General features: G+C 54.9%; 1 protein-coding gene across 2 annotated transcripts in view; it reads left to right on the plus strand.

Moving 5' to 3' along the window:
- DLGAP2 (DLG associated protein 2) overlaps positions 1-12,642 on the plus strand; it is a 116,456-nt gene that overhangs the window by 87,070 nt on the left and 16,744 nt on the right. The window contains exons 3-8 of one of the 2 annotated variants that reach the window (XM_049790330.1): positions 2,980-4,040; positions 5,524-5,729; positions 6,210-6,354; positions 7,234-7,453; positions 9,273-9,622; positions 10,438-10,479. In XM_049790330.1, coding sequence (XP_049646287.1) covers positions 3,048-4,040; positions 5,524-5,729; positions 6,210-6,354; positions 7,234-7,453; positions 9,273-9,622; positions 10,438-10,479 — 1,956 coding nt within the window. In that variant the 5' untranslated portion in view covers positions 2,980-3,047. The remainder of the gene's footprint in view (positions 1-2,979; positions 4,041-5,523; positions 5,730-6,209; positions 6,355-7,233; positions 7,454-9,272; positions 9,623-10,437; positions 10,480-12,642) is intronic. The other variant, XM_049790329.1, reaches the window with a different exon arrangement.

Consider the following 12,642-nt stretch of genomic DNA (forward strand, 5'->3'; position numbering starts at 1 on the left):
CTTGTGACTCATGCATTTTTTGTCTTCCTTTTCCCTCATGCTGACACCAGGGCCATGAAGCTCTTTACTGATAGTTTCCTAGATACCAGTGCATGCTAAGGTTAAGGTTAGGGTTAGGGCTGGGCCCCAGTTAGGGTTAGAGGTTGGAATTAATGTTAAAGTTATGGTTAAAGATATGGTTAGAATTTTGTTTAGAGTCTGGGTTAGTTTAGGGTTAATGTTAGGTTTGGGTTAGCGTTGAGTTTAGGGTTTCGAGCTATGTTAGTGTTAGTATCAAGGTTGGTTTTAGTGTTAAGGTAAGGGCTTACAGTATAGGGTTAGTTTAGAGTTAGGGTTTAGTAAGGTTGATGTCAGAGGATTCCCCTTGAAATGCTACTTGTTTGTAGTACCTGAAAACTCCTTGACCTTCAATTTTAAGAAATGAAAATGTCAACACAATCTCAAAAATGCAGTCATAATCTAATTCTGATTTACATTTTTGTGATATAATTTTCCATAAAATATACCCAAAAAACAAAAAAAAAAAAAAAAAAAAAAAAGGGCCGGGAAGGTGGCGCTGGAGATAAGGTGTCTGCCTTGTAAGCGCTACCAAGGAACGGACCGCGGTTCGATCCCCCCGCGTCCCATATGGTCCCCCCCAAGCCAGGGGCGATTTCTGAGCACATAGCCAGGAGTAACCCCTGAGCGTCAAACGGGTGTGGCCCAAAAACCAAAAAAAAAAAAAAAAAAAAATCTCTCATTTTACAAACAGATGCACTGCTGTGATTGAATCAGTAGAAGATGCTTCTAAAAGCATTGTCTGAGTAACCCCCAAATCTATGAAAAAGGCATGCTCCGGAAACACGTGCTGGAAGTCCATCAAGTACATGAGTTCAGACATTTATCTTGCACGTGGCTGTTTCTGGATGTTATTTTCCCCTGAACACTGAGACGGTCACTCCTGAGCATAGCGGTCAGAGCCCAGAGCCCAGGAAATAAAACAAAGATAGAAGCTTTGTATGAATTATATTTTTCTGATTTTTATCAAGAGCATTTCAAGATGGGCCTGGAGAGATAGCACAGCGGCATTTGCCTTGCAAGCAGCTGATCCAGGACCAAAGGTGGTTGGTTCGAATCCCGGTGTCCTATATGGTCCTCCATGCCTGCCAGGAGCTATTTCTGAGCAGACAGCCAGGAGTAACCCCTGAGCATCGCTGGGTGTGGCCCAAAAACAAAAACAAAAAAGCATTTCAAGAAAAAGATTCAAGAAACCAGTACAGTTACTTCTGTAAAGCTAAATATGTTTTTCACAAGACTCATTTTCTAACACCATCTCTGAGGTGACATTTTGGCCTCCTGAGTTACGGGGTTAGATTTAGAGCTGATGGCAATTTTCTTTTGTCCTTTGGAAGTCATCATTTTTGAGGGGTAGAATAAAAAGCTGGTTAAAAAGCTATTTTTTGTCCATAAATAAAGAGTCATTGTGTAATTAAGTGTAATTAGGCTTTAAGTGTGCTCACCATAAATGCATAATTGGAAATAGAACAAGGCTCTGAAAAGAGCTGATGGGTGGAATACCTGATTTTAGAACCACACAGCTCTCAGGTCCACATTCTGTACCAAACACAGTGCACAGGACGCATCTTTGAGACGAGAAATCAGGCGTGTGTTGTGCTAGTGTGGAGACAGCACCCCTGGTCGGGCCAGGGGTCATTGCTCTTTCTTCTGGACGGCTGCTTGGAGTCTTGTCCTAGGTTTGTGTGTGAGGTGAAGATGCAGAATGATGGCCCTTATTCCTAGGCCCTGAGTTCACAGGGTGTGGCCAAGTCCCATGCAGCCACACGTCGGAAGGCATCAACGTGTGTGGTCTCTGAACTGACCGCCATGGGCTCCCATATCACATCTCACTCAGGGCAGGTGCCCTCTTTATGTAACCCTCCTTGCACCTCCCAGCTGGGACCCTTGGGATTATGACCCAGTTGGTCACGTGACTAAACGTAACATAAATAAATTTAGGAATTGTTCTAGTGTCTCACCTGCCCCTAGTCCACAGACCTCGGCCGTGGACTGTTGGGGTTAAAGGGGCCGTGTGTGGCCAGCATTGACCACACCCTACCCTAACCGGCCTCCCTGATTCTTTCTGGGATAGAGCCTGAGTAGAAATAGCAGAGACCCTTGGGTGTCAGAAAGCAGTGGTGTGGCTGGGGGCTCCCCAGGTCTGGGAGCCTCACCAGTGCATTTTGGAAGGGCAGCCACAGAAGCGTGGGTACTGAATGCCACCTTGCCCTCCTCCTGGGTTCTGCTAACTGTCAGAGGATCTGAGCCTGGCTAAGCCTACACCAGCACTTGAAAAAAGAACCCACAACCAAGCCCCATGACTTTCCAGGACATCAAGGCTGGCAGCCAGCAACTCATAACCATGGGCTCCCATGCTAAGAGCGGCTGGCCAGTGATGAGACATGCGTGTCTCCCTGGCCTAAGGGACATGTGTGTTCCTCCAGACTGAGGGGCACAGGTATCTCCTGAGTGTCTCAGGGCCTGAGGGACATGTGTGTCTCCCAGGACTGAGAGACAGAAGGGCAGGTGTTCTCCCAGAACCCAGGGACTGAGTTTCTAAGGGAAACATGTGTCTTTGGACTGAGGGACTGAGAGACTTGCTTGTCTCCCAGGTCTGAGGGCTACGTGTCCTGGGACTGATGGTCTGAAGGACTGAGGGCCATGTGTGTCTCCTCGAACTGAGGGATGCATCTCTCTCCCAATTGTCACCCATTGACAGCTGAAGTCACACTCTCAGGAGAGTTTGGGGTGCTCTGTCTGACTGAGCATGGGAATGGATCCCTGTCTGGATCCACTTGGGAATGGGGCCATCCCGTCCTGGATCCACTGCCCTCACCAATGTCCAGGCTTATAGCCTGGAGCTGGAGCAGGAGAGTCTGGAGTTTGGGCCTCACAAGAAGAACACTGTGATGGGTATGTCTCGGGGTCTCTGTCTCTCCTCAGACCAAAGCTACTCCTGGTCGCCACCGTCACACTTCAATGAGGAGCGGTGCTCCCCTGCACCCAGGAATATGAAAGGCCTGGCAGCTGGCCGGAGCCCACCCCAGCTGTGCTCAGGCCACACGTGTGGCCTGGTGCCACCTGAGGACTGCGAGCTGGCCCACGACCACCTGCACCTCGCGCAGGACCCCCGACCACCCTACCTGCTGAGCCCGACGGACAGCTGCCCACTGGAGCACCACTGCTCGCCACACAGCTCTGTGCACTCAGAGGGCATGCTGGTGCCCATGGCGCTTGGTGCCCATGTGTCCAGCAGCACCTTTCCCAGGATGCATTACAGCTCCCACTTCGATGCCCGGGACGATTGCATGGGACATGCTGCCACCAAGATGAACCGCATCCCAGCCAACCTGCTGGACCAGTTTGAGAAGCAGCTGCCACTGCACCGGGATGGCTTCCACACGCTGCAGTACCAGCGACCGCCTGCTGGCCCCGAGCCACGCAGCGAGAGCCCTGGCCGTATTAGGCACCTGGTGCACTCGGTGCAAAAGCTCTTCACCAAGTCACACTCCCTCGAGGGCTCGGCCAAGAGCCAAGCCAATGGAACCAAGGGCAGCAGCCGGGCAGATGAACAACAGCACGGCCACCACAGGCACAGCAAGCGCAGCAAGAGTCGCGAGCGCAGGCCCGACAGCAAACACAAAACAGGCCTGAGTAGCTGGTGGAGCTCGGACGACAACCTCGACAGTGACGGTACCTACCGGCCGCCCAGCGTGGCCACCCGGCACCATGCCGACCGCCTATCCCACGGCTACCCTGAGGCGTTGCCCAGCCCCTTCGGGGAACTGTCGCTGAGGACATCCAAGAGCAACAATGACGTCAAGTGCTCGGCTTGTGAGGGCCTGGCCCTGACGCCTGATGCCAAGTACCTGACGCGCAGCTCCTGGTCCACGCTGACCGTCAGCCAGGCCAAGGAGGCCTATCGCAAGAGCTCACTGAACCTGGACAAGCCACTGGCCCATGTGGACCTCAAGCCTGCCCTGAGGCCTTGCCAATACCTCCAGGTGAGTCTCCAGGCAGCAAGGCTGAACCCCTTGTACAGGCATCAACCCCTCCTCCCCAGGTGGATCTGAGGAGCCAGGCACTGGGCCAGCCAGGATCCCGACAACAGGCCTCAGATGTGACCCAAGGCACATGGCCATGCCTGACTGGGCCATGCCCTGATCTATGTGGGCCCAGGGGACAGTGGCCAGTGTCCTGGCCTCCCAGCAGCAGCAGTCATGCTATGAACCATTCAGTGGCACCGATGATGGCTGTAGGTGCTAGGGGATCATGGAGTCAGGGTCATCCCTCTGGTCTCAGGAAGAAAGGGTTGTGCTGGGTTGCAGGGGACAAGGTTATGGAGGAGAGGGTGTAGGGGAAGGTTCAGGGATGCCTAAGGGGAAGGGTGCAGGGGAGGCTACAGGCTAAGTCTCTGTGGAGGCTCCCTGGGCAGGGGCCAGTTCCCACATACAGGAGCCCCTGGGCTCCACCATGCCTGTCCCCATATGTCCTTGTCCCAGGTCCCTCTGGCCTCTGACAGAGCCAAGCTGCCTGAGAGCGTTTGGGTCAGGGGTGGGACGAACCCATCTGTGTTCCAGGGATGGAGTTTTGTCACCATTGTCAGGATCGCCTTGCAGAGGACCCAAGGACTTGGCTGTCTCCCCAGAAGGGCTGTAGGGACTGAGAAGCGGTTCCTCCCTGCCCCCTCCCCTGTGTCTTTCCCCCTGCACCCATCATCTCTGCACCATACCCCTCCCTATCTACTGAGTCACTGCCCCTTGGCCTGACTGTATCTCCTGGTGCCCCAATGTAGCATGAGCACCCAGTTCTTTGGCTGTATCTCTCGCATCACTGAGAATGGGCAAGGTCAGACCGGACAGCAGCCACCCCAGAACTTGAACTTTGCACCTGGGGCTGCCTCAGGGATCTTCACCCTGATGCACACCAGGTGGATTCCTGCCCCTGCAGGTGAATCCCTGCCCTGACCCCCGCAGGTAGATCCCTGCAGGTGGATTCCTGCCCTGCCCTCACCAGGTGTATCCCTGCGTTGCCCTGGAGGTGCTGCCCTGTGTCCCACTTCCCGGCTCCGCTGCCCCTGAAGAAAAAGGCACAGTCTTCTTCAGACAAGTGTGGCAGCTCCAAGGGTGAGACATGCTGTCCAGGCACCTTCCAGCAGCCAAGCCTAAGGGACCATCCGGTCTCCACAGTTTCTCCGCTAGCAGGTGGCACAGCTGTGCCATCTCCTCTTCCGCCTCTCTCTCCCCGAGTGCTCGTTACCCCTGTCCACCCATCCATCTCGTCCACCCCATCCACTTTGTCCACCCTGTCCATCCTGTCCACCCCGTTGCCTCTGAGGGGTCAGCGTGTGCTCAGTGAGGCTCACCAGGCTTCCTGCTCTGGCATCTCGTCCTTGCCCTGGACCTCAACGTAACTGGGAGAAGCCCTGAACAGGCCAGTGTGCCAAACCTGGCCACACCCTTGGGCTGAGCCGCACGCCCTCCCCAGGTGCCACAGGATGAGTGGGGGGGCTACCCCCCGGGGGGCAAGGAGGAGATCCCCTGCCGGCGAATGCGGAGTGGCAGCTACATCAAGGCCATGGGCGATGAAGAGAGCGCAGAGTCAGACTCCAGCCCCAAGACATCCCCCACAGCAGCTGCACGCACAGACACTCTGCTCCCGTCCCTGCAGAGACCCTTCGGTGACCTGCAGACGTAAGTGTCACCCCGCAAAGACACCCTCAGCCATGCTGACCCACTCGGGGATAGACCATGGAGCTGAGGCCCAGAGAGCAGACAGGGGGCGCTGGTGTCCATCACTGGCCCATCCCCTTTCCTTGACCTACCCTGCTGCACCCAATCCCAGCCATTCTCCTGGGTAACTGCACTGAGCCCCATGCCTCACCCAGGTCCTCACACCTGGGGTCAGCTTTCCAGAGATGGTCAAGGCCTCCAGCTTGCCTGCAACCTCACCAGCACAAGACAGGACTACGTTTCCTCCCAGGCCAGGATTCTTCCTGGATGAATATATTTGGGGGACTTCCCTGCAAACCCCTACCCACAGTAGCTTTCATGGAGCCTCACACATACCTACCCAGGCTGTGGCCTGCCCCGATACCCACTAGGTCTTACAGGCACTTCTGTCTGCCCCCCACAGCTGGCCCTGCCAAGCCTAACTCTCCTTCTTTCCCACAGCCAGAGCTACCTACAGGCCAGTGACATGCCCGCTGCCCATGGCCTTGAACCTTCTGCCAACTACAATTCCCCCAAGTTCCGCTCCCGGAACCAGAGCTATATGCGGGCTGTCAGTACCCTGAGCCAGGCCAGCTGTGTGAGCCAGGTAGGTTTTTGTGCTCTGTCCTGTGTGCACTGTGTGGGCAAGTGGGTGTCCATGGTCACTTTATGTCACTTGTATGGAGCCAGTGGGAGATACCGTCTGGACCATGGGTCCCCTCAGGACTGGGGATACTTGTCTTCAGCCCAGCAGAGGGCCCATTGGCCACGATGGAAAACCAGGCTCAGCAGTGCTCTGAGGCAGTGAGGTGCTTGGCCAGGCCATGGTTGGGGACAGTAGCTGGTCCTTCCGTGAGCTGCTGTGGAAGGGCACAGCTGAGGGCAGCTGGTGCATGGGGCCACTTGTAGACCCTCCGACTCAGATCCAAGAGCTCCTCTGGGCCATGCCTGGACAGGACTGAGGTGGGACCAGAGTGCCATGGACCCCAGGAGCCCATGCCCAATTGGGGGGGGTTGTTTGTTTTTGTTTTTGGGGGGCCACATCTAGCAGTGCTCAGAGAACACTCAGGGATTGGGCATCACACGTGATTCAGTGGAATTGAACCCAGGTTGTCTAAGTGCAAGGCAAGTGCCCTATTGCTGTACTCAGCCTGCATGTCCAGTTTTGAGCTCACCTGTTCTCATAACCACTCATGCCTCTATTTTCCACGGTGCCACATGCCCACCAAGGGCCAGGACAACAGCTGTGTGTGGGCCAGGGTCATGCTGGGTAGTGGCCAACAGGCAGCCTCCTGTTCGACTTTCTAAAGTCCATCTCAGTGGGGATGGTGGATGTGCATGGCACTGTGCTGAGTGAACTCAGGGCAGAGCCTAGCTGTGCCATGGCCCAGCTTCACGAACAATGGTCAACTTCGAGCAGGCTCTGACATGAGACTGGCTGGCCTGGCCCAAGCACCCAGTGTGACGGCCATGCTGGGCATTGCAGATGAGCGAAGCGGAGGTGAATGGGCACCTGGAGTCAGTGTGTGAGTCCGTCTTTGGCGAGGTGGAGTCGCAGGCCATGGATGCCCTGGACCTGCCCGGCTGCTTCCGCACCAGGAGTCACAGCTACTTACGAGCCATCCAGGCTGGCTACTCCCAGGACGACGAGTGTGTTCCTGTGTTGACTTCCACCAGCTTGTCCTCCACCATCAGACCCACCACAGGTGAGCCAACCACACAGCATTGAGCTTTGCGTCCACCTTGAGGTCCAGGGCTGGCAACTGGGCACAAGTGACCTCTCCACAAATACAGGGAAGCTGGGCCCAGGGACACATGAGTACAAGAACACGTGGGCACAGAAACACATGGGCACAGAGAAACATGGGCTCCTGACTTCTACTGCCCCTGAACAATGTGACCCTCCCCTGTGGTCAATGTGTCCCTCCTTCATGGACAGTGTGACCTTCCCCCCATGGTCAATATGTCCCTCCCTCGTGGATAGTGTGACCCTCCCCGGTGGTCAATGTGGCTCTCCCTGTGATCAGGTGAGTCCAGTGCCCTCTGTGTGCAGCCTCTGCAGGTCGTACCGATAAGCCCATCTAATCCCTGCTCTGGTAAAAGCCACACGTGTGTGCCTGTGCATGAATGGAGGCTATTTCTGACAGACAGACTTTTCTGGCTCTGAAGTCAGCTCTGAAAACAAGAATCCCAAGAGAAGTCATTTGAAAAAATGCTGATGCTGAGGAAAGCATCAGTTAATTCTGTGCTTCTGCAGGGCCTCTTCTGGCCCCTCTGGAGGTAAGAGCCGCCCAGCACAGCTCCCTCAGACCCAGAAGTCAGTCATGGGGATGAGCACCCAGTTTCCTCTGGAGCAAACACTTACCTTGCATAGCCAAGGACCCCCCCCACACACACACACACAAATCTGGCCCTTCCTGACAGCCTACCTTCATTAAACAACATGACTTTTAGGTCAGCTGACTTTCATTTCACACAGTTTCTTTCTCATCTGTGAAATGACTCATCTGATGGATTTCCTTATCTAAATATGCATCACATCCAGTTTTTCTAGGGAGGGGATATTATTGATTCTGGAAGGAAGATGCTGTAGAATCGGATGATAGTGATTTTCCCCGTGTCAGAGTAGCCTCCCGCTCTTGTCACCACTGACTGTAGACAATGTGAAACCAAGACTCTTGAAGCAAAAATGCCAGAGAACACATGTGGCCATGACAAACTATGTTAGTATATTTGTATTTCTGTAAAAACCCAACTCAGGAACAGAATAAATTATAGCTTCCCAGAAATCTCAAGCTTCCAAACTTAGCCACCTCGAGCTCTTGGGCCCCTCAGGCTCTGCTCTATCTCCCAGAGTCTACCATGGGTGGACTTTCCTCAAAATATATAGTGGGTGAAGTGAACTCCATCTCCTAGAGTCTATAGTGGGGGAGGTGAACCTCATCTCCTTAGAGTCTATAGTAGGTGAGGTGAACCCCAATTCCTCAGAGTATATAGTGGGTGAGCTGAACCCCATCTCCTCAGAGTCCACAGTGGGTGACGTGAAATTCATCTTCCTATACTCCACATGGTGAGTAACCTCCATCTCCTCAGAATCTATAGTGGGCGAGGTGAACTCCATCTCCTCTGAGTCTTCAGTGGGTGAGGTGAACACCATCTCCCCAGTCTCCACAGTGGATGAGATAAAATCCATGGAGTGAGGTGAACCCCCCCCAGAACGATAATGGTTGAGATGAGCCCCAACTTTGAGAATCCAGTGTGTGAGGTGAACCCCTCCTCTTCCAGTGCCCACAGTGGGGGAGGTGAACTCCTCCTCAGAGTCTACCATGGGTGAGGTGTCCATCGTTGTAAGGTAAACCCCATCTCCCAGAGTCCACAGTAGTTTTGGTGAACCCTATCTCTCGAAGTCTAGTGAGCGAGTGAACTCCATCTCCCCAGAGTCCACAAGGGGAGTGAACTCTATCTCATAGTCCGCAGTGAACCCTAGTCACTAGAGTCTCTGCTGACTGTGCCCTCCTCTCACAGCTGTTTCCTACACCACCTACAAGAAGACCCCACCTCCAGTGCCCCCCCGGACCACCTCCAAGCCTCTGATATCAGTAACAGCTCAGAGCAGCACCGAGTCCACACAGGACGCCTACCAGGAGAGCCGTGCACAGTGCTTGGCTGCGTGGCCTCCTGATGCCCGGGGCCTCTACAACTCCACTGACAGCCTGGACAGCACCAAGGCCCTAAGTTTGGCCCTGGAGACTGCCGCAGCCCAGCGCTTAGCAGCTGAGGGACAGAGCTGCCCGACACGAAGTGGAGACAAGGTCATGCTGGCTTCCAAGATTGAGGGTTTCCGGAAAAGTCGCAGTTCTTCAGTGGGCATCCAGGTAGGCCATGTGTCCCAGCATGCCCTCTGTGAGTCATTCTATCCCTGAGTACCCCAGCTTGTTCCTCTCTGGGTCATTGGAACCCCGAGTACCCCTGCCCCTCTAGATTATTGTACCCCCCGAGTAGCCCACCCTTTGTCATTGCCATGGTCATTGTGCCCCTGTCCCCCCTGACCTGCCCCTCTGCGGGCCCAGGTACCCATGTACATCCCAGCCTACCCCTCTGGGTCATTGCACCCCCAAGTACCCCAGCCAATCCCTCTGCCATGTCAGTGAGCCTGAGGGAGGCTCCTCCATGAAGCCCAGCCACAGGGGCCCTCAGGGTCCAGTGTATCTGACCCCTGGCTGAGTTCCTCGGATGCAGCTGCTCAGATGACAGGGATGTGGGTCCTAGGTGCTGCAGGAAACATTCTGTTGACAACTGTCTCTTCTTAGCTTGTCATCACCGTACCCAGAGAATGGGGGCAATAAAGGAAGGGTGGTTTTCTAGTCCTCTGGGCAAGTCCTGGACACAAGCTCTGGGATCAGATAGCCCACGTATGGCTTTGCATTGGCCCTCAGCTCTCCCCGCCCCCCATGGTCTGGCCATGCTGAGCCTGGGCAGCCACCCATCTGCTCCCATCTAGACTGGGAGCTAGGAAGAACATGCAAGACCTTAGGTACTGAGCAGCCCTGAGCCCTGAGGGAGTCAGAGAGGCTGCGGGCTGCCGGAAGCTAAGTCTGGGTGGATGCACAGGACCTGCCCAGGGCCGGGCAGTGTGAGGCTGGCAGAGAGCAGGGCCAGGCCCCCACACTGCGGTTCATGTTTTGTTTAGGACTCAGAATTCTCAGACCACCAGCCCTACCCAAGGTCCGATGTAAGTACCAGCCCCAGGAGTGTGTTAACGGTCCGCCTGTCTGCTCTCCTGTCCCGAGTCTCTGTACTGGGCACACGCATGCACACGCACATGCACACTTGCATCTGGTCCCTTGGTCAAGCTCAGATCTCGGGTCATTCCCAGCAGCATGGCCAATACAAATGAGGAAGAGCTCCAGCTCCCTGGTTGCACAGTAGGGGGCACACGGGAGCTCAGTCCACCTCCCATCATCCTGTCACAATTGGGGAGCTGAGAACCGGGGTCTCAGGGTATCCTGAGGGCTTGGAGCATAATTACAGAAGCTGTGACAGCCCGTGGCACCATAGCCCTTAGGCCTGTGACCTACAATCTGTAGCCCATCCCATCAAGCTCTCCACCAACTCAATGCCCACCTATCCATAGGATAGACCGGGAGTCCCTCACTTTTCAACTCTCCTTCCTCCGGACCTCCCACCTCCACACACCCTACCCCTGAACACACTCAGCGTTCCACACCTCTCTGGAGCCTTGCAGGACACCCCAAAGACGTGGAAAGGCTGACTGCCTCCAGCTCTGACCCTGCAGCTGGCACTGCCACTGGTGCCTAGCAAGCATGAGTATTGGGTGCAGGAGCCACATGTCAGCCACAGACCTACTGTCCCGTTGGCTGTGCCCTGGTGTTTCGGTGCAGAGAGGTGTTGGGTGGAGGGGGGTTTAGGAAGTGCAGGATGAGGGAGCTGTGAGCCCCTGGGGCTCAGGCATGTCCTGGCAGAGTAGCTGGGAGAAGTCAGGCTCCACCGGGGATCTTAGAGCAGCTCAGGGCCAGCACCTACCCTCAGCTCCAGGAACAGCCCTCCCTTGAGATGCCCCTACTTGCAGGATGTCCATCCACCCAGGACACCCTTCCCCCCAGATAGGTTCAACACCTGCCCTCTGACCATGAGCTGGGGGACAGAGTACCAGAGAGTCTATGGTTACCTGCCCTAAACTTTCTCTTGGGCCTCTTTTCTATATGCACATATGTGTGTTTGTGTGTGCTTGTATGTCTATTTCTGTGCTGACACACCCCTGTGCCCTGGGTGCAGCTGCCAAGGCGTTTCTGCCTCCGCAGCTCACAGCACAGGAGAGCCACAGTGTGTGCTGCTGTGGCCGCTCAGTAGTCTAACAGAGAGGGAGCCCTGGGAACTGACATAGATGCGATGTGCTGGGGACGGTTGGGGTCAGTGCGGGTAAGGCGGGGAGAAACGCCCTCTGCACACCCTGTGCTTTCAGTCACTTTTGCAGCCATTCCAGCCTTAGCAATGGAGACTACCTGCACAGGACTCTGTTCCCACATACCTCACACTCACCTACTCCCAGACCACACACCTGCACCTAAATCCATGCACCCGCAGTTACATACCTGCTTCCAGACCGCCCCACATAACTGCACACACTTTGCTCTCTTTCATGACAGGACAGGTGGGTCACCTCATGGTGTAGGGATATGAGGGGGTCTCTGATGAGGGGACACAGCAGGAACGACTGTGAGCAACGTCTGCCTGAGGTGTGTCTTCCCTCCCAGTGGTTTGGGGCTTTCTTCATGGACTAGAATCCCCCCCCCACCCCGTGCTCAGTATACCCCGAGACCAGCCCAGGCTTGTGTGTCTCCGAGACTCAGGGCACAAGAATCCCCAGGGTCCGACTCGACCCTTTCGGTGATGAGTGGGGGGATGGAGCGAGGCTGCTACAGAGACCTCAATGCCTGTGTGTATAATTGTGTATAAATGTGTGCAGAGTTGTGTGTCTGTGTGTGATACATGTGTGCAGTGTGCTGTGTGTGCTGTGCATGTCATGGTATATATGTGGTGTTTCGGTGATACACACATGTACATATATGTCTGGTTGTGTGGTGTGTGTATGATGTGTGTATCTGATGTGTAGTATAGGTGCTCGTCGTGTAGGTGACTGTTCATGATGTGTGTGTAGGTATCTCTGTGTCCGTGATGTATCTAGGTGTCTCTGAGTGTGTCTGTGGTGTGTGTAGATGTCTGTATGTGTCCATGGTGTGTATGTAGGTGTAGTTGTCTCTGCTGTGTGTCCAGAGTGACCAGTGAAACCCTTGACTGGTTCCTACAGTGGCCAAGTCCTCCACATCCAGGCCACATTCAGCTCACACCACACCATCCTCGTGCTGTGGGGACC

This window comes from Suncus etruscus, chromosome 17, assembly GCF_024139225.1.
Source record: "Suncus etruscus isolate mSunEtr1 chromosome 17, mSunEtr1.pri.cur, whole genome shotgun sequence".
Lineage (NCBI taxonomy): Eukaryota > Metazoa > Chordata > Mammalia > Eulipotyphla > Soricidae > Suncus > Suncus etruscus.